We start from the raw sequence: 16,320 nt of genomic DNA on the forward strand, positions 1-16,320 counted from the left end.
AATGGCCAACATAGCAGTAGGAAATGGAGGAAATTCTGTGAGTTGTTGTTTTACTTCAGCACATAGCTGGCAAACAGTGACTTAATGTGTCAGTAATAAATGAATGCTCTGATATATTCTTTGAGGCCTAAAGTAATTATTATTGACAGCCTTTATCATTAGCAGTGGCCACCAATGTATGGCCTCGAACTGAGAATGTGCCTTGGCTCAGATTTGATCAAATCTTTTCCTCCCCACATTTGCCATATCCACCCAGTCGAGTGGGTTTTCCTTCCTCTCTTTGGATGTATGAAGACCTTGCACACAGCCACTAGGCACTTGCCTCTGCAGGCAGTGTTTATAGAGGCCATGCCGTTTGCCAAAATAAATTTCCTCTTTAATCTGTACTGATTAGAAGAGTAGAGAAACTGAGGTATTACAACCTAACGTAAATAGCTGTTTCTTTACGGCACAGAACAGGTGACATTTTCTGGATGAAAAACAATGGTCTACAATGAGGAGGCAGTCAAGATACTCCAGGCAGCATGAAAACAAATTTGAAATATGCTCATCTTTATTGAAATATAATAGGATGTGATGGGTATAGGTCCATCTGCACATGCACTTCTGCAGTTATATTATCTGAGTGGTGCACTTGCATGAGGCGGGACACCAAGATGCCACGTCAGCATTGTCGCAGCCCCACTGCTTCTTCAGATCAGCACAGTTGTTGTACTTATCAGCATAGGCACAGGGGTTGGCTGAGAGAGAAAAAGGAGAGGATGCATACACACAAAGAGATCAGTCTGATATTGATTGTACATGTAATGGAGTTCACATTTGAAGCCATAAGTGAAATAGGCTCTCATCAGAACACAGTATAAGCACTTTTAAATTTTACACTTTTGAGTACCAGGAGTTACTCTTTTCAAGCTTGTATGAACGGCTCCTTTCCATGGCCATTGACCAGTATTACAGAGTTTTGGTAGGGTCATGGACGTGCCATCACTGTCATGTTAGGAGAGTTCCTCTCCCATCCAAACACCCTCCCCTTTACATTGTGAAGATCTTGTGGAGACAGAGATCATTTCATTGACAAGCCTTTTGTGTGGAGTTCACACATTCTCTCTGTGTCGCTACCTGGGCCTCTTCCTAATCTCCAATCTGCTGTCTGCTCATCAATGTCTTGGAAGTTATAAAAGCTGCACTCGTTACTCACTGCACAGCTTGTTGTCACAGGCGTTAGGACAGTCTCCACAGGATGGTCCTGACTTGTAGGGACGAGCGTACTGAAAGTTTCCTCTGTAATGTAGGTCCCAGCATCACATATTACCACTCACTCAAATATCAGTCTAAACATGTGACTTATATGCAGAAATGTTAAGATTTTTAGGGTCAGAGTTCCAAAACCTTTCATAAAAGATACAAGATAAATGCATGTACAGGTATTTTGCACTTACGGTGGGCAGTAGTGGCAGACGTAGAAGTACTTGTATTCAGCATTGGGACAGTAGGCCATGGCACAGCCGATCTGGTTAGACCTGTACCACACAAGCTGTGAAGAATATAAGAGACAAAATAAATTCAACAGGGGCTTGTGCCTTTAATGTAAACACAAAACAAATTCTACAGATTTTAAAGTTCTTATCTTTATATAGGCCTCTACTTTCAAGCATTTGCAATGATTAATGTGCTCCGTTGCTGCAGCACACTGTATCAAAACAGGCCATTTTAGATACTTGGAAAATGCCTGAGTGGGCAACACCCACAGGCTGTGAAACATGGACGCTTGTACAGTATTACTGCACCTGTGTGAAGTGTCCGACCACTCCTCCATTGGTAGATCCCTTTCCATAACGCCAGTCCTTCACTTCATCGTACCAGGACTGGATGGCATTGCTCCATGTGTTCTTATAGCTGGCCATATACAAGTTCTCACCACAACCACTGGCTACACACAAAGGGGAATGAGAGAGAAATTATTCGTGTTCACTTAATAACCACACATCGAAGAAGATTAATCTCCACTGAACACCAGGGAATCGCGTTTACCCCCTCTTGACACCATATGGTAACTTTATGAGGGTCAAATAGATTACAAATACGGTAATCGATGGTGTGTTTTTGAAGCACAGATCATATCCAGCTATTGATCCAGAGTGCCGGAACAGTAGTCACATAGTCACACATGCTACTCTATGTGTCCCTAAAATGATGCTGATTCAACAGTATTAAATCATGATAGTGTAGATTGATAGTCTTCAACAGTTGTGGACATGGCTCTAAAGGAAGATCATTTCTGAAATATATAGTGAATAACAAATTTCTTTACACATCTGATTTCAATTTCACAAGTGGTAAACAAGTGGATCCATATTGGCAACAAAGCTGCCATGGATCAGATGATCCATGGCACAATTATGAGCTCAGATTAGAGATTTCAGAGCTCCAGTTTGTCATTACATCTATAGCTCTGATCCAAAATATCAGTGTTCGTGTCTATCAGCAAAACCAAACCTGTGCTGGAACACAGTGGTTCCTGCTCATCAGTATGATTGTTGGCTCTAATTATATAATTAATATAGTGAAGGTATTTACAGCTGATGGTTCTGGAGCTATCAGGGCTGTGATTCATGGAGCATGTGTTGGCCCATCGCTGAGCGTTGGCTGCTGCCTCACTGTTCCAGCTCTGTGGGGAGCAGAACACAGAATGGCTCTTAAATCCACTGCAACGCTTGCCAACTGGAAAATCATTGTATTTAAAACATTTTTTTGATAAATGTGCATCTTTAAAGTGTGTGTGAATTATCAGATCAGAAATGGCCAGATTACATGGCAGTTAATCCTTGAAATTATTAAAATAATTTAGCTGACATCCAGTAAAACACAGTATCCCTTTGAAGCCACGTAGTTCTATTCATGTGATTCTATGTGATTATACTGCCTCATCATATCGAATCTTACCATTTTCAGCATGTTGCTGGCAGTCGGCCGGACGCCTCTCCTTAGGGTATTGTGTTTGTTCACAATGTCATTCTGGTCAGCGAAGGATGTCATAAAGACACCTAAGTAAAGCAACAGAAGAACAAGTCAAATCCAGACCACTAAAGAAGTTACAAGTTAGAATTTTTTTACTGAAGATGAATAACTTACCTTCCTTTGTGGGAGGATGTTCACAGATCATAGGGGAAGGAGAGAACAGAACCAAGTATAAACAAATATCTCTGGTATTAGATTACACTAAAAATGATCAAATGTGTTTGCTTACATCCATAGGCTGTCCTGCCTGCTCGGCCCAGGTGCCCTGAAGCACTGCAAAGAGGCCCAGAGCACACAAGAAGGTCAATCTGTATAGGGTCATGGTGAAATCCATAGAAATCCAGGACTGCTATCCAATGACAACCACAGGTGTGTTATATATACCCATGAGCACCCACCAACACCTATGAGCACCTGACACATGACAACTGAACACACAACCTCAAGGGCACCCTGGAAGACCAAACTGGAGATATGGTTTGGTCAAAGTGGCACCTGTGAAATGTCCTTGATGACATTTCACATACAGTAAACGTGTATGTTCTCAATGATAAGTAAGATAAAGAGATGTATATTCAGCACGGTCTTCCACTCGTGACAAGGTTATAAGGGAAATGAAAACAGGAAACAGTGTAAATCATATCTATATGTGAAGTGGATATGATATCTAAATTAAACCAAAGCTGATAACATAAAAAGGTCAACTTACACTGATAAGATGTTAATAAGATCCATATCAATTTGATCTATTTTCCATCTGATGTCCTTGACAGCTTGTGCTTAAATCATCTTAAATCTCTTTATCAACCATGTAGAGTAAGAATTTGATGTGATTTTTGCAGTTTACATCTCAGTTGTACTTTTTAGATATTTTCCACTAAATACCGCAATTGTTTAGAGACATTTTTCACAAAACTACATTTTGGGTTACAAAAGTTGGAACATTTTTGCCAAACCTGATAACAACAAACATTTTTACACACTGGTGGTAGTATACATGTGACTCCTGTCCTGACATGACGTTAAATCCCCATTTGTTTACCATAAAAACAAAAACTAATTATACAATTATATAATATAATATAATAAAATCACATTGTTTGTGGTTTATGGAGACCTCGGCGACCTCCAACCCGAGCAGAGGGCTCAGCCTCCACAGCAGGAAACACCGTGTGTGTGTGTGTGTGTGTGTGTGCGCGTGTGCGTGTGCGTGTGCGTGTGCAGACATTTATGGCTGCATTCTATTTTGCTCATACTGTCTTATTATCAGATAGAATATTCCCTGTAATAAAGCAGTAAAGCCACACTACATGTTAAAAGTGTCCTACCTAATGTCAGAGTCAGTGTGAGGCTGTCTGGCTTTCTGGCTGGCTGGCTGGCTGGCTTCTGCCTCCTCGTTCATCAGCCTAACGCCGAAGCTGCTGAAAAGCCAGGTGGCTTTGGATGGAGAGGGAACTTCATGGGATCACTGATGATTTTAAATATCGTATGTATTGTTGAATTTCAAAAATGTTATCATCATTTACTTTAGTTTGTTCTTTATTTTGTTCTGTTCAATTGTACCATGTTTTTTAGTTAAATATTAAATATAAATATTCATGTTATTCTATTTCGTACAATGCTGTTAACCACTGTTTTTCTTTCGATTGAATTTTGTTTCATTAAATTGTACCATATTTTATTTCTTTAATGTTAGGAAATTTCACATCATGTTAATATTCTATGTTATTTTATGTGATTCCTTTAACTTTGCCACTTTGTGTACTTTGAATCCATTGTACCATTGTTTTATATTCTTTTTAGACGGTGATGATGACGAGACCCTCCGGTAACGATTATCCGCGGAGCAGACGGTGCGCACGCGCAGCTCCCGCAGCCTGTATTTGTTCACAGACGTCATCGTGAATCTCGCATCTTGTTTATTTCTCCGTGTTTATTATTTTTGAGCCGCGGGGCTGCGGTGCGATAAGAACAGAAAGGAGAAGAAGCCATACGATGAAGAAACGCTATGTGGACGCGAACAGGCTGCGGAAAATGAAAAAGCTGCGAATCACGGAGCGTCTCTCAGAGAGGTAACAAGCTAACAAGCTAACGAGCGGCTGCTGCTGCTGCTGCTTTTGTTGTGGCGCGTCTTTGTGTGGATTCTAGCCGCCGTCACCCCGCACACCTGTCTGCCTCACACACACATCACTCACAAGCGTCACTCTGCACTCACACACTCAGGCATGGCAGACATGGGGAGCGTCGGTAGTGATGTTAGGAGAGGGCTTTGATCTGTATTGTGCCACTTTATTACTTCAGTCTCCATCATTGTTGACAGACAACTGTCACCTTCAAACGGACAGAATATACCTGAGGAAAATACACAGTGTTGTTGTTTGAAACATGCAGCATCTCGAGCTTACAAATACAAATAAATAAACACAACTCGACTATCAAGAGGTCATTTAATATGTAAACAGCATGCTTCATTACAGTGTGTTCCCACAGACATGTCAATCAACTGCACATAGACATGAATAGACCATAAGTGATGTGCAGTTGGCTTGGTTACATGGACTGCATAATTAAAAAAACTTCATGGTTTTAAAAACCACCATAACATAAACCGTAACAGTAAAATAACATTATGTATTTTAATGGTGTCTTCTGTAGCATCTGTTTGCTTTTAATAAATAATCATACACAACATTGAAATTGTTGTTGTTGTTGGATGCTATGATGCTCAATTTATTGGCATAATAATAATTCAGGTTACCAAGTAGTAAAGCCAAATATGATGTACTTTTATTTATTTTTTTAATGTGTGAATTTGCTGTGATTCTCAGTTTCATGTCATTGTAAACCAAATCCTTTTGGGGATTTGGTTGTTGGGAGACATCTGGATTTTTCCCCTGACCTTTTGTACACAAAATAATCAAAAACAATATTGCTGGATCAATTGATTAATACGGATAATTCTTAGTTGCGGTCGTGCTGTCTTTCTCTCTCTCTGTCTCTCCGTCTCTCTCTCTCTCTCTCTCTCTCTCTCTCTCTCTCTCTCTCTCTCTCTTCTCTCTCTCTCTCTCTCTCCTTGCTCTCTCCCTCCTAACTCCTCCAGATGAAATATCGTCATGGTTACCAAACAAAGAAGGGGTGACGTGATAGCAGCCTATGGATGAGCAGAACAAAGGAGCAACAAAGGAGCACAGCTCCTGTTTGGCTCATGGTGGCCTCATAAATGAAGGCCTGGTCATTGTTCTTTGTGCCGTTCCTTTAATGGGATGTGCTGCACTTCATCAGATACAGCTTCTCAATTACATATTCAGCCTTTAGAGACTTTCAGCCAATATCTTTTCTACTGGCGTGTGAATTTGATGGTGTCTGAAACAGCTTTATTTCATCTAAACTGCATAAACTGTACCTCCCTGCTGATTTCTGGTGTATGATAACAACAACGACTCAGTGGGGCTTTTGGTGTATTAATGTGTCTTTTGTTTCCTTGTGCAGTGCTTACACCTTCCTGAAGTTCATGATGATGTGGACGTTGGTGCTGCTGGCCGACTTCCTTCTGGAGTTCAGACTGGAGTACCTGTGGCCATGTTGGCTGTTTTTTGGGAGCGTATACACAACGTTCCACTGCCACGGGCTGGTGAGAGCTCCTGCTGTGCTTTGATATTCTCTTCAGTAACCCAGATGCAAATCTTGCCAAAGCTGTGTAGCCTGTAGGGCTGTTTAGGATCCAACACCAGTCAGGCTTAAATGAAATGATTCAGATCTACAGAGGGGAAAATGAAAGTAAAGATCTGAACAAAGAGAGAATTATGTTTGAGTTAAACAAAGAAATTGCTCATCAACCCCTCTGGAGTGTGTTAGACAAGTATTCATGAATTTGCTGTAAAAATCTGTATATTTAATTAGTTTTCTGGATCTTTGGGGAATGCGTTATTCTGAATTGAATTTAGTTCTAGAATCAAGAAATTCCTGCAATGTTTGTAATGGTTTTCTGTAAATATATATATATATATATATATATAATTTGTCTTTAAGCTTCGTGTGACTTCACTGGCTGAAGCCACCAAACCCAAGTTTAGATACTGATTCTGCTATTCAAACATTTTGGTGAAAACAAAACTTTTGTTATTGGAAATGAACAAATTCAATATGTCGTACTAACTACAATATGTTTGTGTGTGTTTGCAGGTTATTTGTGTTGTTTTCATTTGTGCTGCTTTCACTCTGGACATCTTTTGCCTAATTTTCGTTCCTCTGCACTGGCTGTTCTTTGTGGCGAGCACATACGTGTTACTGAATTACATATGGCACACAGGTGAGTGTGATGATTACTTTGGTTTGCAAATGATTAATAAACAAACGTGTAACTCCAACCCCATTCTAGCCTGTTTAGTGCATGCCAAACATGCCAATTAATCGCTGATTGCAATATCGTTATAAAATATATATGGGAGTGTGTGTCAAACACTGAGGTCCCTAAAGCAGACTGTACCTAAATCACCCTGTTTTCACTCAGTGTGCACAGCTGGAGGAAAAAAAAACAAGTGGCTCAGTGAGTTATTTGAGTGTAAGGCATTTTTGCATTTGGCACAGTGGAAATGTGGATGTCAGCTAAAGCGCTTAAAGCGACTGAGCAATATAATGAAACAGGTGAGGTCTGCATCAAAGCTTTAGCTTGTATTCCTCCACCCATATCATGCAACATGGTCTGAGTTTCATCAATTAAAATCATTCATGTAAATTGCTCCTTTAACTTCTGCACAGATCTTAAATGACAGTGAAAGAAAACCTCACTGATCCTCTGTGATGTAAACAGTATCTTCTATCATAGCAGTGTTATTTTTTATGTCTGCCTTAGAAACATGTATTTGTATCATTACAAAGGTTTTAAATCCGACCCTAAATGCTATAACGTGTATTGTCTTCAGAATATGTTCCCTTTGATCAAGACATGTATCTAATTAGCTTTTATTTTACTTGTATTTTGTCCGATTCTTTATGTGTAATCTTGTCATGTCTGATTGTTACGTTTCTGTACAGAGAAGGGCATCTGTATATCCACGGTGTCCCTGTGGATTCTACTTGTGTACACAGAAGCTTCGCTGCGACTCAAAGACCTAAAAAGCTCTCACGCCAACCTGTCTCATCTCTTTGCTGCACACTGGTAAACAACCCATTCCGAAAAATCGAACTCTCATGTATTTGAATGAATCCTCTTTGTTATACTTTGATGTTTTAATGAGACTCTAAATTCTCCTTCATATCCACTGTTTAATGACCAACCAAAGGTCAAGTGTGAGATGTGAAATCTGATCAATAGAGTAACCGTCATTGGTGTTATCATCATCATCTGGTGTTTTGATTGATGTTCCAAGCTGTGTTGATATGCTGCTAATATGATTCACTCACTGTACGTCTCTGTGTTGGCATTCAGCATTGGATATCCTGTTGTGTATCTGGGGTTTGATGCAACCTGCTACTTCACCAACATCTTCAAGCTGCGCATCCAGAAAGCGGTTCAGAGTGAGAACGACTTCCACATGCACCTCCTGCAGAACTCCCTCCCTCCAGGACTGCAGCTTTACTCCAAAACTGGCACAGATGGCAGCAGCAGTAAGTCCCACATAGACTGTTGACTGCCCACTTATTCACACTTCTAACTTCCACCAAGATGCTTTTCATTTGTTTGCGTCTGTCCTCGGTGCTGTTCATTGTTTTTGTGAAACTCAGATCAGTTTGTACTTCAAATAATCAACATTTACTTCACTTGCTCCCATTTCTCAATTTCAAATCCTTACCTTAGCTGAAATGGTGGAGCGGTCATCATAATCAGTCAGGGCCATACAAGTGAAATTGACTTGACTTGATAAAAGCTCTCATCCATAAAATGACTAATTAATTACTAAAGGTGTGTTTGATTGAATAACTTTCTGGTTATCACCTTGTGAACATTGAAATAGATAAATCAATGAAGCACTGGTAAAGGTTAAGAGTCTCTGATCTGATCAACTACAAAAATGCCAATATACAAGATATTTGGACCTTTTGATGAACTTCACTGAACAAATCCACTGTTTGTTGTTTCCAAAAATACCACACTGTACAGGGATGGTATCATGTGTATTGCCTTGACCATTTTGCTTTGTTTATGTTTGCGTGTAATTCCAGATTCAAAGTGGAAGCCAAAACCTGAGTTGAGCCAGTATCAGTGTCCGAATGGCACTGCTGTAGCCCATGACGAGGCTCTCACTGTGGAATGCCTCCAGATCTGCAATGACGAGAGAGGGGCCGAGAAGGGAACGCAGGAGGTGAAGTCAGCTGAATCAAACCGGCGGCCATCACCATCCAAGCCCAGCGAGTCCAGAGATCTGCTCAACAGTGGAGCAGGAGGAGCAGAAACATCTGTGGCTCCACAGAATCTACCTCAAGAGGTGCATGGCAGCAAATCCACCAGGGTGGCCAAGAGCTCCTCTCCAAAAGCTGGCAGAGGCAGCACCAGCACGCCTTCACCACCCACAGGCAGGACCGACAAGAAGCAGAGATCCAGCTTGAAAACAGTCAGCCCAAACAGGGACACAGCAGACAAAACGGCCATAGCTGCTCATAACCACCATGCTGAACAGATCACCAAGTAAGCCACAACTTCTGTATAGAGAGAGAGAGAGAGAGAGAGAGAGAGAGAGAGAGAGAGAGAGAGAGAGAGAGAGAGAGAGAGAGAGAGAGAGAGAGAGAGAGAGAGAGAGAGAGAGAGAGAGAGAGAGAGAGAGAGAGAGAGAGAGAGAGAGAGAGAGAGAGAGAGAGAGAGAGAGAGAGAGAGAGAAAAAAAAATAGCTATACACTCAGACTCTACACCTGCACTATTGCTTAACTAAGTAAAAGAAACACCCAAAGTGAAATTCTGTCATTTATACTTATGTCAGCTCAGGAAAATGTATAACTGTTAACTGTTAATATAGTCTGTAGTATAGTGCTAGTGCTATAATATGTATAGTAATTTCACCTACTATCCTAAATAATAACCACAAAAGGGACCATTAATAAACTAAATAAATACCCTGAATAAAACCCTGAAGTCAGTTGTCTTTAGGTGAGTTTATCTAAGCTAAAATACTAGAATCATCCTGTTAATATACCCTGTGAACTGGTAGTAGCAGGTCATTCTCTTTGCCATGCAGTGCAGCTTGTTAACTTTGCTGCACAGTACATTATCATTAACGCAGGGGAGACTTTTCTGTTCATTTATCATTTCAGATTATCAATAGAAGGGCTTGCACCTCCTCATCAGCGCTCATTTTCATATAGTCTCCTTCAAAACACTTGAAATCTCTCTGTAGCTCTAGTGTAATGTGTAATGAAGAGTTGCTCCTTTTATGTACAGCTGAAGATGAATGTTGGAATGTGATGGGGATTATGATGAAACAACAAACCCTCTCTGTCCCCTCCTCCTACCCATCTGTGTCTCTTTCCCTGTACCACCTCCTCCTCGTAAACCAGGCTGGAGCAGGAGCTGAGACGGCTGAAGGTGGAGCTGCAGGCCAGCAAACAGAGCGAGCAGGAGCTACGGAGTCACATCTGCAACTTGACCAACAGCGAGAGGAGCTTGAGACCGGAAGTTTCCTTGCTGAGACAGTCCAACATGCTGCTCCATAGCAAGTGAGCGCTCCACCCCTCTCACCGGCAACACTTTGTTTTTAGCTCCACCTGTGGGTTGTTTAACACACTGCATCTTTGTATAAATGAGCTCAGCAACATTGGTGAATGCAAGCGAGCTATGAAACAATGCAACATAATTATAACAAAATAATATACAGAACATCATTTATCTCTGTTTATCTCAGATTGAACTCGTATTTTCATCCAAGTTGGTTTGTTTGGTCATTTGTCAACAGGATTATTCAAAAAGTTCTGAACTGATACTCATGATGCAAAGTGAGACCGTTTACCATGGACAAATTTAAACTGACTTAATTGCCTTTGCTTCAGAATCATGTGCTTGACCAAAACCAAGCAGAGGGACAAACAGACCAGTGCTGTGCTAGAAAAGAAGACCAGAGCCGAGACAGAGGCTAGACTGTCAGTGGAGAAACAGCTGGCTGAGCTTCAGACTCAGAAGCTGGAGGAGGCAGCCAGCACAGCACGGAGTCTAACAAACAGGTAACAAGCACCTATCGCACCTGCCGAGCTCGCTCTCACTCTGAGCTTTGGTGGTTCACTGCCTGATCTGTTTTCATTTGCTACTCTGTATAATTCAGTCCCTGCTGTCCACTTATTTTTTTACTGATTGTTAAAGGGGACATATCTGACAGATTTCCCTGTTCTTGTTTCAATACAGCGCTCTGTTTTGAAAGCTTTGCAATGCTTGAATGTGCAAAAACACATCAATCCATGTCTGTGCTTCAACAGAAAAAGAGAAACCAGAGAAATGTGTTTATGAAAGACCTGGCTCCTGCATTCTCCATTTTATGGGCTCCATGAGGATCCATGTACTGCTTATGTGCGTCTGGTCCTAATCAAGGCTGCACGCTCTGGACCTATCCCAATGTCTCCACTTGCTGACTTAAGTGTGTAGGGAGAGTGGGTGAAACGCCAAGATAAGACATAACATGACAATAACAAAAGATCAATGAAACTCCAAATCAATAACTAATTCAATAAGGAAATGACATAAGAATACAGTTTTTGAATTCCAAACCCTAGCCAAAACCAAACCACATTTTTGCTACTTGCTACTAAATAATATGGGAAAATAAATGAAACTAAAATGACTTCTTTGAGAGTTGGAGTGACGCTGCTTGTCCGTCCATCCAATCAGTGTCTGTACCTGCTGATCTTCTGCAGCTGCAGGGGGGTCGTCATGGGGACGAGGCAGGCTGGGGGGACATCCTGTCTAGGCCTCAAAATATGTTTATATGACCTCTTTACTTACTTCACCTTCCTCAGACAGCAGAAAGAGACCAATTGTCCAGTGTGAAGATCAGGCTGCACATTTTCACGTTCAGAGTTGCAGCATAAAGCTTCTGAATGTCATTTTAGTCTCTACAGTGCTTCAGTTATTCTCAACACTCACAGGAGGAAAAGGCAATTAAAGGGGTTTTGCACAGATAGTGTGTGTGTGTGTGAGAAGGACTTATCTATTAACAAGTCTAACCTATACAATGTTCATTACTTTGACATACTCGAGGTCGATTGTAGGACAAACGACAGACTCCTTTGACAATATACAAATGAGAAAGCATATAAACATGTGTCGCCTTTTCTAAACATTGTAAACATCCAGAGAATGCCTGTGAACTGTAATGTGTCTTTCTGCGTGAACTGGTCTTGGTTTCTTCTCTGCTCCAAACCTGTATTTCTCCATCTCCTACACCAGGCAGGAACACACTGAAACCCAAATGTTAAGGAAAAGATTTAAAGATCTAGAGACAGAGTACAAACAGCTGCAGCGGGAGTATCAAGTGAAAGAGGGTCGCGTGCTAGAGCTAGAGAGTGATGTGGAGGTATTGTTTCACTCTATTTGAGAATGAACCTGTGACTTTTAAGTGTTGTTGTTGTTGTGCGTTTGAAGTGGTCCAGTACTTGGTTTGGTTTTGGTTTTTGGTTGTGTAGTTGTTTTGCTGTTTGAATAGTTGTTCCTGCTATGTATATCTGTGTATGTCAGAGGAATGAACAGCTTTGATTGGGGATTCTTTTTTTTTTATTTCATCTATTGTTTTGTTTTGGCCTGCAAGTCAACATGACACGCTCTTCATCACATCAGTACACAGCGTTGTTGTATGGTTGTTTGTGTGGCAATGCTGTTGTATTGTGTGGTGTTTCATTTTGGTGACATACTCTCCATGACGCATGCTCACACTGAGGCTTGGAATGCGGGAAACTGGGATGCAATGAATGTAACACAGAAAGAACCAGCGCTCTGAAAATAGCAAATATGTACCTCTGTGGTGTTTTGGTTCCCTAAGAGCATGAAACTAAGCAAAACAACAAGTTACAAGTGTGATCCTGTAATGATGCACTTACTACTTATTACATTTCGATATGCAGAAAACACTCAGGAAACCAAAGCACCTCTATGTGTCAGTGTATCAGATATAAATATGATGTGGCTGGAGGAGTTTCTCACTTTTGTTGTGCTTCTTGCTCTCAGGCTTTGGGGAAGTATCGCTGCGTGGAACAGGAGACAGACATGCTGCTGTCTACTCTGTCAGCCATGCAGGAGAAAGCTCAGCATCTGGAGTACAACCTTAGCGCTGAGACTCGCATCAAACTGGACCTGTTCTCCGCCCTGGGTGATGCTCGCAGGCAGCAGGAGATCGCACAAGGTCCACACTTCCAAACACTCAATGAATTTGTGTATCGTCAGAAGATGTTTGATTGAAAGGGAAACCTTGTTGAGATGTATAATCTGAGAGACAGAGAGAGAGTGTATTGATGTCACATTGGGTTTTTTTCTGAGGCCATCATATAAATGGGTTGAGGATAGTCGATATGTAGGTAGATAAGTAAGAATAACAAACTAGAAATGACAGAGAGAAAGAAAGAAAGAAAGAGACGCAGAGGGGCACAACAACAATAGTAGTAATGGCAGTATGACCTATGATGATAATTACAGTAGAATGCAGAGTTTGAGCAAGTGGATGCAGTCAATCAAGAATTTATGGGAGCATTTATTGTATTTAAGTAATAACAATGGTAAAGGGACATAGTGTGAGCGTTGTGCCATGGTTTCTTAGTTGCATGGGGTGTTTCAGATGAAGCATATGGAGGTGTTAATCCCCATGAGCCTTGAGTGTTTGTTGACATTAACATCCCCTTATCCCACAGATAAAGTGATGAAGCAGGACAGGGAGATAAGCGAGATGAAGCAGAAGATCGCGGAGGTGATGGCCGTCAGTCCCGGCGTGTCATACATGGCCCCTCGGCCCCAAGTGCCGCAGTATCTGAACAAGTTAATCAACTCCGAGCGCTACATGCTCAATCCCAGAGCGCTGATGTACCAGTGTCTGAAGAAATAAGATGCGTCATCTCCTTTGACAGTCAGACATAATGGATTCATCAGAGTTGAAAGAAAATCATTGACTTCCAGCCATGAGTGACCAAAACGAGCGTCACTCAAGATGAAGCCGCCACAAATCAAAAGCCTTTTGCTGCACTGCTGGTGCTAACAACATTATTGTAGTGTCCTCAGCTTTCACTTCAAAATGAGTAATGAGACATGGAGATAACCAGAGCTACACTTCTCTCATCATCATAAGCAGTCATCATAAACAGTTTCTACACAGTAGAAAAGGAGAGTGACAGATTTGCCCAGATGAATGGCTGGTGATGGTTATGGACGCCATCTCTCCACCACAGAGCCCAGATCAAATTAAATGGCTGAATGAAAACCCAGACTGTGTCCCAAACAACAGCGTGACTGCTCCATCAGAGAGAGCCGGAGCCACATGTTTGGCCTCTCCATTCAGCAAACGTGAATGTGCTCTGCTTACTCATGTCAATGTCATAGGATTTCTGGATGCTGACGTAATGACACAATGCTGCCATTAGGGAGAACCAAAACGTTCTGCAACTTTAAAAAAAATGAAATTCTTAACTTATACATGACACTGACTGGCATATCTTCATCCCTTGTCCCCTTATTTTATTTATTCTGATGTTTGGACAGTCGACAAGTGCCATTGTGCTTTCAAAGGAGAATGGCTGCACCCTTCACATGAACACAATAATGAGCCTTACTAGCTTTATCTCATTGTTAAAGACAGTCACAAGGTTTCAACATTAGGCCAACACTATTTATAGCAGATATGTTACATTTATCTAAACTCATCTCATTGAGTAAGATGGGTGGAATGTTTTTAGACCAAATCCCGATAATGTAAAACTAATATGAACACAAGTGTTAAGATGTCAAGCTGTCAGTTGAGGACTTATTATGATATTTGTTATTTGTTATTTTCCTTCATGTTTATAGTGTAAAATAGGGAGTTTGTGTTGAACATTGCCAGAGCTGCAGAGTTTGACGCATGTAGTAATGCATCCAGCAAGACCGACCCCGAGGTCCTGACCTGCTCTGAGGGCTTTGGGCTTAACTTCTGTAACATGTTTAAAGCTGCCTACAGGCCTCGGCACATACACACACACACCTACAGTCTTATGCCTTCATGTATGTCTCATGTTCCGTTGGAGTTGCCAGCTCAGCCGGATATGGCCAATCAGAGCAGAGAGGGCCTTTGTGGGGGCACTATAAAGCAGCCAGTGTGAGCAGTGGTGTTGCAGCAAGAGGGAAATAGAAGGATGGATTGTTTTTAAATATACCACTCAATGATAATAAGAAAATAAAATTTGGAATATGTTCTCTTTAACATAATCATTTACAGCTGCGAACCTCAATATGATCCCAATGTGAATTTTGATAAGATGGAGAGTCATATCACTATTTAGCATCACAGGCGGCACTGTGTTTGTTTAAAGCTTCATGGCTGATGTTTTCTTGTTGGAGTGACCTGATAAGAGGAAAGGAAGGTTGAGGACGAGTCAAAGAATGAAAAAAAAAGACAGCGAAATGAGCAATCGCCATGATGTTGGCGAATGCAACTGTAACTTTGTCCATGAGTTCATGTGGAGTTGTGAATAACATGGAACGGTATCGACCAAACATAACGGTTGTGAGAATTACTGTGCCTATATACTTTCAAAGTCGGAAGTACAAAACAAATTTAATGTGAAAGTAATGTGTTTGAAGTGCTATGTACTGTTTTTGTAGTTTTTTTACTCCCTGTACAGAATTGGAAAGTACCCTGTACTGTTAACACTCATGAAGTGGATGTCGCCATTTTGGTAGCTTTTTATTTATGGTGTGTTTCTAGGCTGTTTTATATCAAAAGTATTTTTTAGTCTTGCTGTACTTTTATTATGCTGCTGTAATTTTATACAGCAATGTGTGTGTCAGCATGAAACGTGTTTTATTCAACTGTTATTTGAGCACACATTGTGACTTATGGTATGTATATGAATATACTTGTACAAGGGCTACAGTTTCTTAAAATTTTGAACAAATCATTGTTAATTCAGAAAACCATGTGGAGGTTCCTGATTCACCAGGATAGTGTTTTGGTATAAATAATTTAAACAATTCAGATTTGCTGCATTTGTGTGTTTTTTCCTTTTGTCATTTTACGTGAAATCCAAAATTAAACTGATACTGCACAGGTAGCCAGGGAAACACAGTGGAGGTCATTCATAACACCTTCAAGGCTGATAAATAGCAATAAATTGGAACAAGATAGTTTGTCTTGGGCTTGTTCAGCATTG

General features: G+C 40.9%; 2 protein-coding genes across 2 annotated transcripts; one reads left to right on the forward strand and one right to left on the reverse strand.

Annotated features, from left to right (window-relative positions):
- Positions 1–612: 612 nt before the first annotated feature.
- Positions 613–3,340, reverse strand: LOC143014247 (cysteine-rich venom protein-like). Its single transcript, XM_076168056.1, has 7 exons — positions 3,249–3,340; positions 2,944–3,046; positions 2,578–2,668; positions 1,788–1,930; positions 1,440–1,534; positions 1,199–1,281; positions 613–740 (listed from the first exon to the last, which is right to left on the reverse strand). The coding sequence occupies exons 1-7, from the start codon at positions 3,338–3,340 to the stop codon at positions 613–615; spliced, it is 735 nt and encodes a 244-aa protein (XP_076024171.1).
- Positions 3,341–4,941: 1,601 nt separating this feature from the next.
- LOC143014251 (macoilin-1) lies at positions 4,942–15,604 on the forward strand. The gene is made up of 11 exons (XM_076168060.1): positions 4,942–5,090; positions 6,508–6,649; positions 7,201–7,327; positions 8,053–8,176; positions 8,447–8,625; positions 9,181–9,643; positions 10,507–10,665; positions 10,996–11,166; positions 12,383–12,509; positions 13,157–13,331; positions 13,834–15,604. The coding sequence occupies exons 1-11, from the start codon at positions 5,014–5,016 to the stop codon at positions 14,022–14,024; spliced, it is 1,935 nt and encodes a 644-aa protein (XP_076024175.1). The 5' UTR covers positions 4,942–5,013; the 3' UTR covers positions 14,025–15,604.
- Positions 15,605–16,320: the final 716 nt, after the last annotated feature.

The sequence above is a fragment of the Genypterus blacodes genome, unplaced genomic scaffold (assembly GCF_046128005.1).
Source record: "Genypterus blacodes isolate CSIRO-AG114 ecotype Tasmania unplaced genomic scaffold, CSIRO-AGI_Gbla_v1 ptg000185l_1, whole genome shotgun sequence".
Taxonomy (NCBI): domain Eukaryota; kingdom Metazoa; phylum Chordata; class Actinopteri; order Ophidiiformes; family Ophidiidae; genus Genypterus; species Genypterus blacodes.

Coding starts and splice junctions, on each gene's coding strand:
- LOC143014247 (XM_076168056.1), bottom strand. CDS start 3,340: ATGACCCTATACAGATTGACCTTCTTGTGTGCTCTGGGCCTCTTTGCA. Junction 1,931..2,577: donor TAGCTCCAGAACCATCAGCT/GTAAATACCTTC, acceptor CTTTGTGTGTAG/CCAGTGGTTGTGGTGAGAAC. Junction 1,535..1,787: donor TGGTCGGACACTTCACACAG/GTGCAGTAATAC, acceptor TATTCTTCACAG/CTTGTGTGGTACAGGTCTAA.
- LOC143014251 (XM_076168060.1), top strand. CDS start 5,014: ATGAAGAAACGCTATGTGGACGCGAACAGGCTGCGGAAAATGAAAAAG. Junction 6,650..7,200: donor CGTTCCACTGCCACGGGCTG/GTGAGAGCTCCT, acceptor GTGTGTTTGCAG/GTTATTTGTGTTGTTTTCAT. Junction 11,167..12,382: donor GCACGGAGTCTAACAAACAG/GTAACAAGCACC, acceptor CTCCTACACCAG/GCAGGAACACACTGAAACCC.